The 20,399-nt window shown below is 37.9% G+C and overlaps 1 protein-coding gene across 18 annotated transcripts in view; it reads right to left on the bottom strand.

Moving 5' to 3' along the window:
• CTNNA2 (catenin alpha 2) overlaps positions 1-20,399 on the bottom strand; it is a 459,487-nt gene that overhangs the window by 56,613 nt on the left and 382,475 nt on the right. For all 18 annotated transcript variants that reach the window (XR_008430399.1, XR_008430402.1, XR_008430400.1 and 15 more), the window contains 3 exons: positions 5,870-5,962; positions 5,451-5,607; positions 2,351-2,551 (listed from right to left, as the gene is read on the bottom strand). Coding sequence is in view for 10 of the 18 variants with exons in the window: in XM_053940057.1 (XP_053796032.1) it covers positions 2,351-2,551; positions 5,451-5,607; positions 5,870-5,962 (451 nt within the window). In the remaining 8 variants the exon portion in view is untranslated. The remainder of the gene's footprint in view (positions 1-2,350; positions 2,552-5,450; positions 5,608-5,869; positions 5,963-20,399) is intronic.

Genomic DNA, 20,399 nt, shown 5'->3' on the forward strand with positions numbered 1-20,399 from the left:
AAAAACAAAACAAAACAAACAAAAACAAAAAAAAAAAAAAACCAAAACAAAAAAAAGGAAGGAATAAAGATGAAAACAGTGAGATATTCATAGAGATTTTGATGTGCATGTGTGTGGGTGGAACCTGAATCCAAATCAATCCAAATCAATCACTGCCACCATTCCTGAGCCTTCGATAAAATCTGGGCAGGAACTCGAGGTGAGGAACTGAAAGAATATTGAAATAAATGCATGGATTGACAGATACCCAGATCATGGAGTCACTGAGGTTGGAAAATACCTCTCAGACCATCGAGTCCAACCATTTCCCCAGCACCACTGTGTTCACCGGCCCCAGGTGCCACATCCACAGGGTTTTTGAGCACTTCCAAGGATGGTGATTCCAGAATGGCAGAAGGGGACTAAATTCCATTTTAATCTTTATTCTAAGGTGATGAAATGAGTCAGTTAATTCTACTTCTTTTAACCACACAGAAATCATAATCAATGCCTTTGTAAATGGTCTGAAAAGCTGCAAATAGAAATTGTGCTCTAATATTAATGATCCACATTCACAACTGGCAGAAATTGTTTAAGCTTCATCAGCTTCATTGAATTTGGGCCCACTCTGTCCCCTGAACTACTGCTACACAATTTGTACATGATATAAAGTTTTTAATATTGCAAACATAATATTTTTTAAATACCCCCAAGTTTATTTACACTTTATAGAACACAAAAATTAGTAAAAACTTTGACTTGGAGGAACAGGGACTTCTTCTTAACTACTGAATCCCAACATTAATACATTGATGTTGTCAAGATGCACTCAGTCTAGAGTTTATAGCACTTATAGTTCAAATTATATCAAAAAGTGAACTAAATATGGAATGTAAGTATTTTCTATGCATATTATTCATCTATATAATGACACTTTATACCTGCCCATTGAAATGTTTTTAATAAGAAAATTTATAGAATGTTGGGTCACAAATTTTAGCTAAATATAAAGCTCGAACATACATTTTTTTTTGTTTAATAAAGAAATCGTAATGGTAGAAGGAATTCTTCATAGCCCCTCCTCAACCAAAAGACACGTTTAATAGAAGAGTGCAACAAAACATTTTACCATGTCAAACTGGTAAGATTATTTTCCTTCTGTGAATTCATAAAACCAGCTCATAAACTTTTAAAAAGGAGCTAAATTTACAGTACTTATTCCACTGATATCTTGTTGAGTGGTAAAAATAGGTTGACATTAAGTTGGGGGCTACAATGCCATGAGTAATATTTAATCATCCCCAAATCAGTTTTTTAGATAATTTTGTTGATTCCTGTTCTCAAAGTGAACACAGAGACTGCAGAGCTAGAACAGTTTTTGCTTTTCCATCTCACAGGGCAATTCCTGAACTTTTGGTCCAAAAGTCGCACTTGATGTGTCCTGAACTGGTGCAATTTTCATTTGTTCCTTCTAAAATAATCTTGATGGTTTTAACCTCAGATGAAGAAGTGCAATGAGGCAGGGGAGGATCAGCTCAGCCACTTCCAGACACCCACAATTCATGCACCTCTATCCTCCTGGGGCACCTGATCACTGAGTGGAGACCCAGTCTGTGAAGTCAATTAAATTTGGAGCATGATTCACCCAAACCCACCCAAAGCCACTGCTTTCAGATGGGAGCACTTGGCAGCAATGCCTGCACTGAATTCCTGAGAGCACTGATATAGAGGGCTTTAAAATCACCAGCACAGACCTAATCACCTACACTGAGATGAATCCACTCCCTGTTCTGGCAAGGCAAAAACAGATTGGAAAAAAAAAAAGAATAAAAGAATATTTTTTCTCACTCTATCAATCTTGCAGACTTTTCTACTTTTATATAATCTATGTATTTTTATACAATCTAGCAGACTTTTATAGTTTTTCAATCAGGTGGTGCATTTTCAGTTGCTTATATGTATTTTTCAATGAAAAGTTGTTTTGTTTAGCAACACTTCAGTCATCAGCAAGTACATTCAGACCAAAGAGTAATGTTTGCAGTGATTTTCTGGAGATGTATAATACATAATCAATCAACTCAGAAGAAGAGGCTGTGTATTATTTATTCAAATCATAGAAACTTTGATGTAGTGGCCTAGTCTTGATGTGTTACTGAGTTTCTTCTCTTATATGGCTCCTGTCAGTATGACTTCTGCAACAGCACTGAGTAGAGAATAAAAAACACTCTCACAGCCATGAATTTATTTGTTTGTGCCTTGTTTTCAAAAACAGATTTCCCTCGGAGTTACGGATCTCAGAGAATCCACTGGAAGTTTTAAATGGCTAAATAAGAGTACTTCAATAATTCTTTCAGCATTTCACCAAACTCACCAGTTTCAGAGAGCAGTTTGGTAGCTTCCAGCACTTTCTCAGTGTAAACCCCAGTCTCATAGTTCTCCATCTCCGCGTTGATGATGTGGATGACTCTGGCTGCGCGGCCCCGGATGGCGCCCGCGGTTCTGTCCAGCGTGTCCACATCCCCCTCTTGCAGGGCAATCACACACTTGTTCACATCTTCCAGGATGTGGTTTTCTGGAATTCAGGTTAAAAATACAGCTCCTTCAATTTCACTCTTCCTCACAGCAAAGCTTACTCATTTGGGCAAATGTCAGTATATTAAAAAATTGGTATCTACCTTTATCCAGGCTGCAAAACAAAAGCCCTGCTGTGATATTGGCACATAACAGTAAAAATCTGTGTGATATTTATCTTTAGTAGGGACTGGGCTACATTGTCTTACCTCTGCTGTAATTCCTTGAAAACCAGTCACATTAATTTCAAACATCACACTGAATTTTATCAAAATGAAACTGCAATTAAAATGAATGCAAAAGAGAAAACAGTCAAATATTTTGTAGTTTCTCTAATAAACAGTTGAGCAATTTTCTGAAGGTGAATTTATACTCTCCCATAAATGTTTATTACATTTGGCTCATTTTTACTTAAGTAAGTCAGAAAAAAAAAAAAAAAAAAACAAACATATTGAAAAGACAATGGCCTTTGTAGATAGTACAAAACCTGGGCATGAGCAGTTCATTTCCCTCACTCCATCTATGCAGAGAATAAGCTGGGAATTTCTAATAACATACCCTTACAATTATGTGTGACTTTGCATAATCTGAAGCAAGAGATGACAACAGTGACTCTACTCAGAGGAGGTGATATCAAGCACCTAATTGGATTCTTGGGAAATGCATTGTTATTCTTCTGGCTCTGGATCAGGCCATCTACTCTCATGGGCTGCAGTATCAGAATTTGTGTAGTATTCTCACACACAAATTATGTGAAAGCGTGAAGAAGACACTGACTAGATCAGGCATTATTCTCTGCAGTCAGAGGAGTCAAAAATAATTTTAGTAAGATGACGACTGAATTTCATATTTGACCAAACTCAGTCTGAGAAACTCAGTGACTCTAAACAGCAACTTGATTTTCTGCTAGAGACACCTCTGAACTGAGAAGGAAATGCTGTTCTTTGTAGTAGCAGTAAAACAAAATTAATCAGTTCACCAACTGTTTTTTGTTAATTATCCTTTGCCACTAAAATGAATGATTCACTAATTTTCACAGTTAAAAATTCTGAGGTTGGATCATTTGAGAATTTCAGAAATGTTTTACATGATGTCGAATTTTACACCGCAATAACTTTGGACAGAAACTGAAAGTCCCCTGAGCTGTGAATCTGAGTAACTTGCAAGGCAAAATTCTTTGTTTAAAACACTCCCTACTCAGAATGAAAAAGAAGTGCTTTGTTAAAATTTTTCTTTGCTGTTTCCATTTCATCATCACCAATTTGTTTTTACCGTGGCACAAACAAATTTTTCCTAACAAGAAGCTATATATGAATTTGGACAGTGCATTTGGAATATGAAATAACTTCTTGAAATTATGGTCAGCTTTCTTCTGGTAGCCACCATATTATTAAAACATACCAACAAATGTGACAGTCAATATGAAGAGGAGGAGGTGTCATTGTAGGAGGTACATTTAACCAGATAGTGGCATTTTGAATGCTTCACTGGTTTGACTGGTTTATCCAAAAATAAAAATATTCTGTGTAAGCTGAGGCTTCCAAGCTTTACAGCAAGAGCAACAGGCTTTCTCTTTCCTCATGTTTAACAGAGATGTCCGTGCAAAGAATTAGGAAAAAGGAATCTAAGCTTTACAAAAATAATACTTCTCAGCTGCCTTGGAAAGTTTGGATCTAAGTCAAAACTCTGTTTGAAGGAATTAAGATTTGAGAAAAAGAAATGAAAAAGCCCATCATCCATTTAAATTACTTCTGGTTTATGGACACAAGTACCTGGAGTAAGCAAAGTCCCCAAACAAAGAAGAAAATGGCCATTGAGGCAGATTTCCAATTCTGGCGCATGGACTGGGTCTGCAGTTTACAGCCTGGTGATCCCTTTCTCTTAAAACTAGTTCTGCCACAAAGTGTTTGTCAGCTTCAAATCTCAAATAAAAATCAATGTGCTCCCATATTCTGAAGTACCCTACTATTCAGAGAGCTTATTTTCATTTTCTTGCAATGGCTTGCAGAAAAAACTTGCAGGGCTGTTGAACAGAGGAGTGTAATTAACTAAACCAAACCACTTCCCTGTTAATAAGGGTAACAGGATACAACCAAACAAAGACAAAGAGGGCAAAAAAGAAAATAAAGGATTTTTAAAAGGATAAATATTTTTTCTTTCAATATTTTTTTCTCATAAACTTTTTTTTTTTTAATTTAGGAAATATCAAGGAACATAACGTAGAACGAAACCTAACATTTTGGCCAGACTGTCTCATGAAGTTTGGCTCTTCTGAGATATTCGAGTAAGCAAAGACCTCTTGGCACACTCTATGCCCTTACTCACAACAATTAAATTCACCCTTCTAAGCAAAATAGGAAAATTAGTTTTCTGCACCAGAAATTAACCCACCATGCACAACTTTGCAACTACAGCATTCACTGGGTATGATCAAATTATAACAATATACTCTGCCACAAGCTGGAGCACTTTACCAGGAGGATGGAGAAAAGACTGTGACCCAGAGTCAGTGTCCTTCTCTTCTCCATCCCTTCTTTACCTCCTCTTGCCCACAACTGCACAAGGATTCCAACAATTTCTACAAATACTCTCAGCCTGTTAACAGGTCTGGAACACATTTTTAGAAGGTGGGCAAAATCCTACTTTGTGCCTGAGTTGGAACAAAGCTTCTCTAGGAATAGAAGCACAAATAGGTGCTATTTTCTGGGAGGTGAAGAGCCAACCATTGCTACCAGGGATTAATTAACACGGCGTGGTTGGTCCTACTGAGTACAGAAGATCAGCATTCCGATACAGACAGACTGGATTCATGATGCTTTAGTAATTATAGCTGTTATCTGCTCTGACCCAATACTTTAATTTAAGAGCATATTTTTGGAAAAGTCTCTTGACCCCAGTACCTGAAACAGAGAGGAAATCATCCACTGAAGTGATGTCGTCGACAGCCTCAGTGAGAACTCGCACCTGTTTCTCCCACTGGTCCTTAAACACGTCCATGTTGTCCTGGGCTACTTTGCTCTGGGGTCTGGCAGCCAATGTGAGTGCAGCATTAATTACCTGTTAGTCAAAGGCATTTGTTAGAGAAGGAGTGGTATTTTTTTATTTTAATTTTTTTTGCAAGGCAAAGAGCAAATAGATTATGGACTATGCTAAAAATACAGGATACAACCCATTTGATATGAAGGGTCTCAAGATATGGATGTATTTTTCATAGTTCATGGGAATCAGGCAATGACAAAGACAAGGCTGTGTTGTTCTTCTAATGCTTTTAAGTGCTAAAAGACTTCTCAAGTACTTTTTGGCAGGAATCCTCACTCACCTGTGGGCACAGACTATCAATCTGTGTGGCTGCCATACGGACTAACTTCACACCTTCCTCATTATTGGAGATCGAACAGGCCAGATTAGCAACCTGCAACGAAATCATGAAATCATCAGGATGAGAATCAAGTTTTAGGTAAGTGAGGCGTTTCTGTCTCTGCTCTTATTAAGCTTTGCCTGAAATGAAAGAGTTTTTTACAAGAGTTTTTTACAAGAGGAATAATACATCTTCTGTGGTGGTAAACAGAAACCCATGTAGATTATTTCCTTACTAGCAAACTGAACTACCCATCTTCTTTAGATTTTTCTCAGAATCTTCCTTCACTGTCAAGTGGCCTAGTGGCCACTGTCTTCTTCTACAGCTTGAAAATTATCTGCTAAGAAGTCATATAGGGAATGCAGAACATCCAGACATTTATCTGTACATTTCCTCTTCTCAGTTTCTTTTTCCTCTTATGAACTATATTCATTATTAATACAGGCTCATCCATAGACTCTGAGCTTGGCCAAAGGAAGGGTTTTTGATGTCCTAACACATAGAATCATACTTTTCAACCCATAATCAAAATTGATACTGGGAAGTTATATATCTCTCAAATATCTTCATTGTTTCTGATTGGTTTGTGCATATTACAATAATTTTAATTTTCAGGTGGACTTCTTTATTTCTATGTGTTTGTCAGCCCCGGAGTAAGATATCCATTAGCAACAGTAAAGTAACTTAGAGATGTGAAATAACTCTGTTGAAACCTTGTTCTGTAATACACACCTGAAGATCTCATTCAAAGATCTTTAAATCCACATTTACTTGCCTTGGCACAGATTTGGGAAGTCTGAGCCTCTAAGACTGAAGGCTATTTGGATAAGATTAAGACTTGGAGAGATATCTGAATGAGATCTAGAAATCAGACCACATCTCCAGACACAGCAGAGCTGCATCTCTGTGGCTTGAATTCACGCGGAGGAACATGTTCTCCCAGATAAGATAGCTTTTCCAAAAAACCCATTCCCAAAAGCTTTGTGCCAGCTCCATGAATTTTCCAAACAGCAATTCATATCCCAGTTGTTTAATCATTCAAAATTATGGCTCTTTATTCTAATCTTCATTAAAACAAACTTATAAAATTTTAAATATGCTTCCTTGATATTATTCACTGTGCCTGAAGGCATAGCTATCAGTTGGAAATGATTCATGAATTAGTTCAAATGCCCCCATCTTCCCAATTTTCCTCCAGTCTACCCTTGTGGTATTAATCTGTTCTCATCTGCAGTGCACATCCCTGCCTTAGCCCTGATCCATCTGTTCTGCATAGAACCTATTTCACTTCCAGTTCTGTGCAGCGTGGATTGCATAAATCAGAGTGCCAAAGCCCAGGCAAGAAAAGAACCCAAGGCTTCAAAGAGTCTTGCAGGCATTTCCTAGTCAAGATTTTATCATGATGTCGTGATTTTTGTTTTCATTTCATGATGAGACAAATGAGTTGGTCTGTTTGTTAACAGCCTTACAGCCCTCATGTCAAAAACATTCTCCTGAGATGACATCTTCCAATTAATTTACCATTTTCTGTAGTCACTTCTTTGCACACATCAAACAAAACCCTTTCATATTCACCAGAAACAACAGCTAAGCAGGATAATATTTAGAATTCATTAACATGAGTGGAAATTACAGACTTTAAAAACTAGTAAATGATATGAAGTTTAGCAAGAGCCGCCTTCCTGTATTGGAACTAAGTGGCTTTTCAGACTGCCCTTACATTTTGTGATTAACACGATGAGAATTTGTCCCATGGCTTCAGATGTAACATTTACTTTTTTGCAGACAGAAATATGTGACTGAAGGGGGCTGGGTGTCATGAAATGGCCATCAAACTATAAAGCAGGTCTTTGAGTTCCTCTGGAAGGGGGCAATGCAGATATAATCAGCAAAAATAAAACTTAGTTATTCTCTGTGTCTGTTAATTAGTCTTTAAATACAATCTGATAAGATAATATTTGGATGTTGCAAAGTGCCCTGTTTTTCTGAGAAGGATACAGACACAGTCAGAGAAATATTTTTTTTCCTTTTTTATAAAATAGAGTTCACCACATTGTTTTGGGTGTTGCTATCAACACAAGAGTACAAATGTAATTATTGCTCCATTAAATATATGTCAAAGAGCATTACAGTTTTCTGTTTAAAAGAAATAATGCTACACAAACCCTAAGTTTAATAGTTTCTGTGGTATATTTCAAGACTTGCATAAATACAGCCCTGCATCATCAGCAGTCAGGCAGCAATACTATTCCACAATGCAGCAGGGAGTGTGCCAGCCTGCACCACAGCAAGATCTGATTATGTCAAATAAACATACAGATAAGCAAATTCCACAATGGCAGATGCAAACTGGATAAAATTGAATTCAGCACTACAAACCTATGACTTTACCCAAAACTTAATTTTTAAAAGACAGCAAAAAATAGCCTTTACTTGCTCAAGCCTGAGTTTCAGTGCATAAGCATGGACCTGTGAAACATCACAAGCTTTAGGTGCACTCAATCACCAAATACCTCACTTCTTAATTACTTTGACTGACTTTGTTATCAAATACACAGTCAAGTCACCATCAATTAATATTCTTGCCACAGCAAGGTCCACATGCATGCTCTTACTTGATAGAAACCACAAGGTAATTCCTCCTGCTTAAGCTTATTATAAATCCAGCAACTTCAGATATTTTTCCTACCCAAAACTATGAACAAAAAAATTAATATACAACTGCACCCCACTTAGTTATCTGGATGAGGTGCCAAACTGATCCCTTTGGACAATGGATTAAAAAAGGGAAGGCCCTTCCAAGAGCTGTTCCTGCTTGACTCGTCTTCTAGATGTGTCTGGCGTATTACAGCTGCCCCTGGTGACTGTTGAAAAAGGTATTAGTGAAATAAAAGGTTTTACTGGTGCATTATAACTTGTTTGGCACGGGTGTATTTAATAGAACATGTTTTGTGAGGAACACAGACACTTTTGAGGGTGGGAATTTCCTTGATGTGCCACTCCTGGGCTGGATGGAGCAGGGAGCTTGGAAAGGAAAATAAAAAGGCTGTGTATTAGTGCAGCTGAAAATTTACCAGAACTTTGATTTGAAGCCTTTACCTTTGCACTTCAAATGCTCTGTCTCCACCAAAGCATTGAAGGGGAAGCTTCCTGAGAGGCTATGGAAGCAACCAGGTAGTTAATTTATTTTTCTTTTTTTTGTTTTACTGTTTACTAAGTACCTCGAGAACACTGAACTCAATGAGTGCCTAAACAGAATTTAAGATTATATTGAGATCAATGTGAACTGTCTGAAGAGTATTTATATCAAGGAACACATTTTAAATACCAAAATCAATGAACTGTGAATCATTCTCAAAAATACGTGGAGAAATTAATAACAGTGAAACTGCTGTGTAGATGAACATTATAGTCCAGAATTTCAGGTCTGCTAAGCTGCTCCTTTACCATCAAAACAATTGCTGAACACCTTAAACCTGTCCTGCAAGAGCACGGAGAGGTAATGAGCAAGAAGATAAACACCCAGCTCCAGTGATGCTGTATTTTTCTGTAATCACCAAATCCACTGAAGCAATCCTAGAACTGGGGATGTGAAAAAGCAGGAACCAACTCCTCCATATGAATTTCTATCAGTGGCACTGACAGCCCAAGATGCATTTCTGCCCCTTGCCAGTATATGTCTTTAATCATGCAAGGAGTTCCATTAGTTTCAGTTATTTAAAATACATACAGGACCATTTCCTATAAAATTTATTTGTCTGTATTTTTTTTTTTTTTTTACTTCAGCCTCAGCTTCTGGCTGGATAGCAGATTGGGGTGGAGAATGACTTTATTTCTAATGCAAATTTTTATTACTCTTTGTGGTGGCCTTAGGACACGAAAATTTTATTTTTGACACAAAACTGCATTCCAAACTACAAAAGCAATCAAGGATCTTTCATATCAATTTACTTCATTTTTACATTGATTAAAATCAGGTGTAGCTACCTTTTATTGTGGTTTTAAATGAGACTATTTCCATTTATTACTTGAGCCCTTTGTATTATTAAAGGTAACTATGACTATCAAGATGTATTGTGCTCTTCTGCCTACCAAAATCCACTGTCTTCTGGTTCAAAATGAAATTCAAAGATTTAACATGGCCATTTGGAATTCAGCCTAAGTGAAAAGGTCCAAAAGAAAAATCTATTGCTTAGAGCAAAAATGTAAAAAAAGGGAGCAGTATAAGCTGCAGCAAAAGAGCAACAGCAACACAAAAGCTGCAGAATATCCTATTTTTTAACATTTTCCTTTTATTCTTTTTTTCTCACCATAAATTGCTTAGAAGAAATGACACTGAAAAGGCTCTGCTCAGCTTCCCCAATCATTTACTCATTCAAAGGTAGAAAATGTAATCTATTTCTATCTTACGTTCTTAGTTCTCCATATATTTTGTAAATATGTAATTTCTTCTTAAATAGTTTTATTCACATTTTTCTATTTATGTAATTTATGTTTTCACTGTAATTAACTGGCGAAAGTAATAGGAAGAAAAAAAATTGCAAGAAATTATTCTTTATTTAGGAAAATGCAGAGTACTTCACACAAACCCAAGACACTGGTAAATTCATATGTCTACAGCACACATTTGAGAAGCTGAAACTTTTGAGTGCTTCAGCTCGAGTTGAAGGTGGTTTAAGTCAGAGACTTCTGCAGCACTCACAGGGGACTAAAGCCAAGCAAATAATCAATTACCATGTTCAGCTGATGAGATGTAACTTGCTGAGCTGTGGTAGCTCAACTATTTGTAATTATTTATCCATTCACTTAGTAATTTCTCCAGATAATGCTTCAATCTCTGAATCCTTAAAAATTCTGACATATATTAATGTTGGTACTGCTGTAGGCAGCCCAGTGATATTCATGGAGCCACAAATAAGAGATTTTTTTCTAAAGGAGAGCAGAGTTGAAGCCAAGTTACCCAAGATCTTCAACTTATTTATCCTCGCTGCACTCACTCAAGCATTCTATTATGAGCAAAACTCTATTTATCACTGGACAGGATGTTTTTGCACATACACAAACTAGTGCCAAAAAAATCAAAATGTCACTGAGAGTACACATTGCAGCAGATTCCTGTTCCTCATCATGCTCTGCAGTGCCAGCTCGTACTGCCATGAAAATATGAGACTGTGGCTTCTCCCTCCCAGCCTATTCCATATGGCATGGGGGGAACCTCATACTGGATAATATGGCCAATTTTCCCTCATTTATATCAACCAGTCACTTCTCTAACTAAGAGATGGACTTTTAAGTTCAGCTGGACATATATTGCACATCTATTAAATAATCTACCTGCATGCAAAGCAGCAAAAAAAGGCATTTCTTTTATAAATTAATAATGACATGATTTACCGAGTTTGATGTTTGCCTTGAAAGTTTCTAGCGCCAAACCTTGAACATATTTAACATGAACTGGTATATGTATCTAAGGAGATTGGTACCAGCAGGATGTTAGAAAGCTACAGAGCACATCAAGCAAACAGTTGAATGTTTTATTTCATGTCTTATATGCTGCCCACTGAACCTATGAAAGCCTCTTTTCACTCTCAAAAGGTCAACAGCATTTTCTCTCGTACTTACTACAGGAATGAGGCTTTTCCACTCCCTCCAACTCCCTTCACCCTTGCTCTGTATCAGATTTAGTTGGAAGAGCTTTAAAAGATTTCTGCTTTTGGTAATGTTCCAAGTACCTCAGACTTCAGTAAATTCAGCAGGTCTTCGTCTGAGATTTTTGAAGGAAACCTAAGAGAATTGGAAGCCTCATGTGTACAGAAAGCTCAACTCTAAATGAAAAGATCCCAATTTTAGACTATTTCAATGAAGTGTTGTTAAATCATTCTGAAACTCCTTCATTTTCCAGGACCATTCTGGTGCATGCCACAATTATGGCCTATAGGATGGAATAAAAGGGAGATCAAAAATGAAGTACCTTGAAAAGTCCTTCTACTTAACTATTTTCATAACTGAAAAGAAGCCAACTTTGGCTCATGTTCAATTATAGGGCTGCCAGTGAAGAACAGAAGAAAAAGGTATCATACTATGTTTGATCTTTTAATATCAGACAATAATAATTATTTCAGATATAAATAAAAAAAATCATAGAAGTAAATACCTTCTCTTCTTTTCTTTCCTTTCTCTTCATATATGGAATTTGATAACAAAACTCTGTCTTCCTGAAACAGGGCAAGTTTCTACACCACATTGCTGAGCCTCAACTGTGATAAATGTGCCTGATTGCAAACTCCTTACTGTGTCTAAAGACCTCCTAGATGAAGAGTGGGACAATCTCTGATTTTAAACCATCTTTCCAGGTCATTGTGATTTCTCAGCAGGATCATCCCAAGAATTCTCTATAGAAAACAGGAGAAAGCAAATTGATTAAGGAAAAAAAGCAGTTGATTGTCTCAGGGCATTTCTCCAATTTAAACCTGAGAAAAATAATTCTGGAAATTATTTCCATTTCAGTTTTACTTTATTTTCATTTGTAAAATTATTCAAGCAATGCTGCTGGACACTTGCAGTGGACACTGCCCAGAACAATCAACTGCATTCCCAGCTGGAACCAATGGGCCTGACAGCAACTGCCCCAGCTCCTACCTGAAGATCCAATCTCTCCATTAAAAATCCAGGCACACATCTGTCAGGAATTCTCTGCTCCACTGAATCTCCAAATAGCTTGAAATTCAGGGACTTCATAAAAGTGGGTGTGGATGTTAATCCCCAGGGCTGAAAGCAGTGGAAATGCTTTGTGCTGTGACTGAAAACGCCCTTGGGAATTATGGATGATCCTCCCTTGTTTTTTTACAGGTGTGTTTGTGAGCCATTCATCTGGAATAGCACCGAATGATAGAAGCAGTGGGGAGCCCAGAGATGAGGGCAGCAGGAAAGGAGTTCCCTCCTGAGGTTCACTCCTCCAGGAGTTGGGAAGCAGAGAAGGGCACTCAGCTTCTCCCTTCAGTGATTTGCTCACTACCTTGACGTAATTTCTGAATTTTCTCTCTATTCATGTGCACCCACTGCTGAAGAAATAAACAGCAAACAGCTGGAGTAAGCCAAGAAGAAGAGCAGGACTTAGTTAAGACTAGATTTGTACTTTAATTTTAACTGGCCTTGAGAAATATAGTGTTGCACTGATAGAATGCAGCCAATCTTTCTCCTGCTAGAAAGCAGCCTGTAAAGATGCAGGGGATCTGTTCCCTGTTGTTCATCTATTCAGGAGGATCATGGAGTAGATATCCTGTTCTAAACCACGCCACTCACATGATTGTTGAGTCTAGATAGTCTAGCTAAAAGTGATTAATTTCATTCACTGACTTTCTGAGTTACAGGTAAAATTGCATTTTACCTTTTTTTCCTTTCACAGAAAACAAAGGTAGAATTCCCAACTACAAGAATTCCTTCTGTAGAGGTCAGAGACCAGAGACCCATCTCAGCTTTCTCACCTCTGTTAACAGGATTGGGTTACTTTTCTATTTAATTTGATAATAGGTAAAGGATTTCAGACACTATTCCTCCATTACTGGTCTATTCACAGTGAAACACCAGTGAACAAAGAATGCAGAGGAACAAAACAAAAATGACAGCACTTTCTCTGAAATGTCAAAGACACATTGTCACACAACAGAACCTTTCCCCAACAGTAACTGTTAAGTTCCAAAGTGTGCAAAATGGCCAAAACAATTTCTTAGTCTGGTACATCAACAAAACTCAGGAACTTTCATGCATTAATCCTTTCTGGTCATTTTGCAACCAAGGCCACTGCTACTAAAACTCATCATGAATTATGAGCAATGGATCCTGAAATATCCAAGGAGCAAGAGGGCAGCTGGTGTCCTATGGAAAGAAGATTTACAACACTGCAATGTGTGTGAGTCGACCCCATAAAGCAATTTTGACAACATACCCCTGGCAGTGCTGTAATTAATAGATATTAATAGCAAGTAGTTACCAAAGCAATCCATCTATCTAATAGCAGTCCACTATTTTGGCAAACTGCTCAGTGACCCTGGGACATGGATGCATGCCTGACTAGGCTGTGATAATTAAATGTTAGTTATATTATCAGGGAGCTGTATTTTGACAGCTGTTGAAGAAAAAGAGGGGACTGTGTTGGAACTCAGAAAAGTTCAAGACATTAACAGAAGCTCTGAAGGCATTAACAGTGTGATATCAGACACCCCAGGGTATAAACAAAACACAAATTATAATCACTGATCCCTAAAGAAACATAACTTGCAGGTTGGATAGAATCAACTTCATTTACCTGACCAATGTGGATGGAGCTGAATTTGGCAGGACATGCAAAGAACAATGAGGGCTTGTAGAGGTACATCAGCCAGAAAAGGAAGGTCACAGAAAGTGCATCCCCTCTGATAAGCAAGACTGGCAACAGTTTGAACAGAATAAATGGAGGCACCCAACGACTTTTTTTTTGCCTCAGTGTTCAATAGCAACCTCTCTTCCCAAAGGGGGGACTGCAAGGCAGGGACTGGGGGAGCAAAGTCCCTCCTGCAGACAGAGAAATGAGGTTTGAGACCAGCTGAGGAACCCAAACATGCACAAGTCCATGGGATCCAACGAGATGCACCCCAGAGTGCTGAGGGAATTGGCTGATGCAGTTGCCAAGCCACTCTCCATCACATCCACCAAGTCATGGCAGTCAGGGCAAGTCCCAGGTGGCTGGAAAAAGGGCAACATTGCTCCCATCTTTAAAAAGGGCAGAAAGGAGGACCCGGGGAGCTGACCCTGCCAGCCTCACCTCTGTGCCTGGGAAAATCCTGGAGCAGATGCTCCTAGAAGCTCTGCTAAGGCACAGGGAGAACAGGGAGGTGATTCAGGACAGCCAGCACAGCTTTACCAGTGGCCAGCACAGCTTTGCCAGTGGCCAGCAGGCTGAGGGAGGTGCTTTTACCTCTCTGCCCTGCTCAGGTGAGACCACACCTGCAGAGCTCAGCACAGAGAAGATGAGGACCTGTTGGACTGAGTCCAGAGGAGAGCCACAGAAACAATCAAAGGGCTGATTTCCTTCCTAGGGGTGAGTGAAGACATTTCATTTGGAGTGGTATTTCAAAGGCTCACAAAATGCCATTCAGAGAAAGACTGATTTTACATGAACCCCATTTTTGTGCATGAATAGTTTATGAAATGTTTTTAAAATAATTCAGTAATGGCTTAATAGGAATGCAAAACTAAGTCATCTGCCCAGAACCAGAATGTGTAGACAAGGCAACAGAACTGGATGTTCCCTTTCCCATTCCTCCTGTCAGCTTTAACCCTGGCATGGAGAGAGCTCAAATTGGCTCAAAACATCATTTAGTTTAAATGTCTGCTTAGCAGCCCTGTTTTCTGCTAATAAATCGCTTTTTCTCTCAGAAAAGTGATATTTATGCTAATTATCCTTACAATAAGAGCGTCTGACACCAAAAAACAAACACTCAGAGTATTTTGCAGAAAAGCTGTATGGGGATATGAGGTATTTTCCAAGTTTTGTATTATAAAAAACTCATCAATCCATTATTCCTGACTTTTGTCATGTCACTGTCCATCTTTTTTGTATGACCAGAAAAAGAGATTTCTTAAATATAGTTGTTTACCAGCAGCTGCATTTATACCAGTAAGGTAAACACAGACCTGAGCATTTGCACACAATCATCCCCCTTTTTTCAACTACAAACTTAATCCTAGGCAGAGTTTTACCCTGAATTATCTCTTCTATATTACACATGGTCTCTCTCATATCTATCAAAAAGATGTTGGCCAAAAAGATGGCACTGAGAAACCTTGATGTGCTCTTGAAGATATGACAATGGGCTGAGAAAAACTGCTTTTTTATTAAGGTCTCTCCCCATCTGAAATGGGGAATACATTAAAAAAACCCCACAGTATTAATTATTCAATGTGCTGGGACACAGATCCTCAAATTATAATTTCTCCTAATTTAAGACTGCACTCTTAAGGGGTTTTGTATAGAATTTTGGTTTTGTTATAGTAAACATGGAAATTTTCACCTTAGTTGTGAACTCAGTCATGTTTATTTGACTAAAAACTGTCTGAGCCAGTCTTACATTTTTGTCCCAGCTGTCACATGTTTGCAGTTATGTGTATGAAAGCTGATTACCTTTGCAAAGGATCATTAGCTGAAAAACACCCAAAACCATTTCAACAAAACCCAGATTATTTATTGTGTATTACAGTGATGTTTTTGACCTTTTCTGTGTCTCCTCAAGAAAAAATTCATATGAATGCAGCTAACAAACAACTAGTTTTTAATAATGAGATTTTATATCAAGAGCTCTTCATGTGACTTTCAGCATTAAACAAAGAATGGAAACAAACATATATTTAAGAAATCAATACTGACATCAAAATTCTAAACAGAACTGCAGATACCTTTAATTCACTGTGTTTTGATTTATACTCCTCCTGGCATGCAAAGATTACAATAATAAGTCAATTGTCTCTGCTGTTGGTTTTAATGGCAACAAGTTTGGGATCTTTGGAACTTGCCATTTGAAAGTCAAAGGCCAGTAGGTCCATGATGAAGCTGCAGCGAGTCTCTCCAGCAGTCCACCTTAGTAATTTTTTAAGCTTTTGATTAATTTAATTCAAAGGAACAGAGAAGCCTCAGTGAAAATTAAATTCAACGAAAAACTAAAATTTAATGAAAATTAAATTTCAGTGAAAACAGGCAACTGTTCTGAGGACACAAACCTTATTATCCTCCTAATGCCTCACTGAGGAGAGAGTTTAACTCATGGCCCACATTGGGGAATCTGAGTAGCTGAGAAATTTCTTAAAATCTGTGGGAAAAGCTTCACTTGGATCTGACACTTGACCACAAACTACAAATCTCTAAGAAACCATGATTCATCCTGTCTGGTGTTTACAGAGCTGCTTTTCTGAGAGAAGAAAATCCTCCTTCCTACAAAACCATAGCAAGAACTGCACACCTGAAGAACCTCTGACTGGGAAGCAGGAGAATTTGGGTACATGAGCGCAGCCTTGGAGCTGGAAGATGTTTCAATTTGCTTCCACAGGGTCTCCTGACCATTGGGATAATCTGAAATTAACACTTTTAACATCAGCCTGGATGTCTGAAACCCTGCACTGCGCCAAGGAGTAGCTCCAGCACTTTGGTTTCAGGTTTCTGCAAGAACCTTTTAGTAAATCACCTTTAAATTTAGCCACAGGAGAAGGAATGATGAGAGCATGTTTCCCCACTGTGTTATTGGGAAGTTCATCACACTACAGGTCATCATTCAGTTTTCCAAGGAAAATGTTTTTAGATTAAATGATTTCTGAGATGTCAACCTGAAATAAGGAAAAAAATGAAGGAAAAAAAAAAAAAGAAAATGCAAAGACATATACAATGAAATGGAGCATTATTAAGTCTTCTCCCATTCTGCTTTGAGAATTGATAATTTCATTCAATAGTATGTCCAGGTAAGGTGATGGATGCTACCTGTATTTATTTTTTTTTACCGCACAGATTGCCCATGTGTGAAGCAGGTGGGGAATAACCCTCTGTCCTTCTTTTGGAGCAGCAAATCAAGTTTATTTCAATGTTGGGAACACTGTGGCTAAGTCTGATGAATTTTTACAGGAGAGCAGATACCACAGAACATCCATGTCCCTGTACTGACATTAATATAATACTGCCACAAGTTGTGGAAATTGGAGCTGAAAGGAAACCTAGCAGATGATGCTCCTGTCTGAAGGCAGGATCAGCTGTGCCTGAACCACTGCTGGCAGGTGTTTGTTTCACTTAGAGCCTGCACTGGTAGCAGTTGTATGGACTTCTGTACATGGAACATTTAATTAGGGAAAACGAACAGCAGCAGTGTGTGATGGGGTAGATTTGCTGCACCAACTGCAAGGAGTGTGCACCAGTCTGTGCTCATTCAAATGTATATTAAGAGACTGAGTAATGAAAGCAACAGGAAAATAAAAAAAAACCAACCCAATAAACACCTCTGCATATTTCTCCTTTGCAGACTCTCTGTGAGCTAAACTAGGTCTGGTCTGTTCAAATTTGTGAGTGAAGAGAACAAGGAAAAATCACATTTACCTACTGTACAGAGTATTTGCATCCATTAGGACTGTTTTTGCTTATAGTAAATTCACAGAACTTTAGGACCTTAAAAAAAAACCAACAACAAACCAAAAAACCCTAAATATGGGATATACCAAGAAGATACCACCAGTGGAGATGACATTTTAAGCTAAAAAAAGTTTTGACATCCCTTCATACTGACTTTTTTGCATGCACATTTCTGTGCTTGGAACATAACCCAAAAGATTATTGGTTGAGTCTAAAAATTAATGTTTTAAATTGAATTGCCACATGTTACCCAGGTTCTCACAATATCTTTATGCACTTGGATGATCAAAGACAAAATAAAACTAAAACATATCTTTGAAGGATTTTTCTTTCTCTCAGAGAACTTCTTTGTATCATCAGAACAGGTGACATGCTGGTGCCTCTGATGTGTTTAATGTGTTATTGCTGTCTCCACTCAGATGTCTGTAATAGCTCAGAATCCCCAAACAATGCAAAAATAATGATGAAAGTTCCATTACTACTCATGTTATTTAAAGTGGATTGCAGTCAGCTCAATTCTGAAAACTAGTCCCTGTTCTTAGAGTGAGAAACAATAATAGAAGCCCTGAACACATTAAAAAAGTTAGCAAATTTTAAATATGAATTCTTTAAGTGTGGGAGCAATAGATAAAGGGGGGTCAAGTGAAGCTACAAACAAACAATTCAGCACTTGCATAGGAAAGGTTCTATTAATTGTCTCACTCAATAATTCTCAATACAGACACAAACCCCATCCAGTCTCACACAAAATGATGGAGCCTCTTCTCTCAATCCATCCCCTGAGACAAAGCTGGAGATCCTCAGCTCATGTAGAGCAGCAAAGCTGCAGTGATTTACTCCAGCCCTGGCTCCTTGAACACACTCAGGTCTATGAATTGTAGCTTTGAAAAATTGAGGTAGAAATTAATTCCACAATCAGTCCACCAACAATACCAAGTGTTTCTGTGTTTTCACGTCTCCATCTGCACCATGGCATTCCAGAATGTTCAAGACTCCGTGCTGAAGTGTCTCTGTAGTGCCACTCCATGTATTGAAATCAACAATAAAATAGTATTTTCTAAATGTGACAATTGATCACCAAAGCTTTTCTTTCAGTGGCATGAACAAGGCGTGATTTGCTGGCCAAAGAGCATGTCATAGTCTATAGAAAAAATGAATATACCATTGCTAGCAGAAAAATGAGTAATGTATTACAGAAATACCTCAGTCCCTTTTATTCTTCTAACCCTCAACTCTTTAATGGTTAATGTGTTATGTATTCACTGAACAGCCATCAGCATACATTTGCACTACCACAAACTGGAATTTATTCATCTAGCTGCACAGAGGGATTTGTTAGTTATTGGGGGTCAGTGAACACAGCTTTATAAACTGATATTGAACAGGAAGGAACTGCATTAGAATGAAGCCAGAATAACAATAAGCTAAAGAGTCAGGTGAGTATTTTCTGCTTCAGCTCTTAAATACACTTTTTTTTTTCTACTGTCAGGAAGCTAATGATATATATCCATACATGTATGTGTGTGTGTGTGTATTTAAAATCTTTACTTCCCTTCCATTACTGCTTTGTTTAGCTCTTTAAAGCCCTTGACAGCTGCTGTGCAACAGGGGCTCCTCCCAGTGACAACAGGTCCCAAAAGGCATCACGTGCTCCAACTTCTCACTGTTAAAAGCTTTAATCCTACTTTTTCCTCTATCTTTCTCCAAAAATGTGTTTCTGATATATCAAATTATTGATTCTGTGTATTTTGTATTACAGGATCACCTGCTACAGGAGAATTAATCCTGATTTATGCTGGTGTGAGTGACAGGAGAAATGAGCTCAGTGGTTTTGGGGTAACAACTGTTGAAAATGTTTATTTGTGTAAGCTCAAGGAAATCAATTCCATTTCTGAGGCAATGGAAAGAAAACTTACCTTAGGCAACTCCCATCTGAGAAACCACCTTTTCTGAGGGAATCACAGACAAATTTTCTGCAGGATATTAACTGCTACTTACACCAACATTACACTGCAGTCTTAAGAAACTCATCAAGAAATGAGGTAAAATCACCCAGAACTGTGTGACACAAGAGTGATATTTGAAAAATATCACACCACATACACCAATAGTCATGCTGCCATTCAGGATTTTTTAAATATTAAAATTTTAAACAAAAAAATATTTTTCAGTTTATCAGTTGAGGTCAAAATTCCTAAATTTTTGTTTCCTAGCTGTCAAAATCCAGTATAAAGGCAAATGCACTTGTGCTGAGGATATTTGAACAGGACAGATGCTGAGTAAACACTGGTGTATTTAAGATCAGCATTACTCATTTCAGGAGTTCACAGAGGAACAGCTGATTTTCAC

The sequence above is a fragment of the Vidua chalybeata genome, chromosome 4, assembly GCF_026979565.1.
Source record: "Vidua chalybeata isolate OUT-0048 chromosome 4, bVidCha1 merged haplotype, whole genome shotgun sequence".
NCBI lineage: Eukaryota > Metazoa > Chordata > Aves > Passeriformes > Viduidae > Vidua > Vidua chalybeata.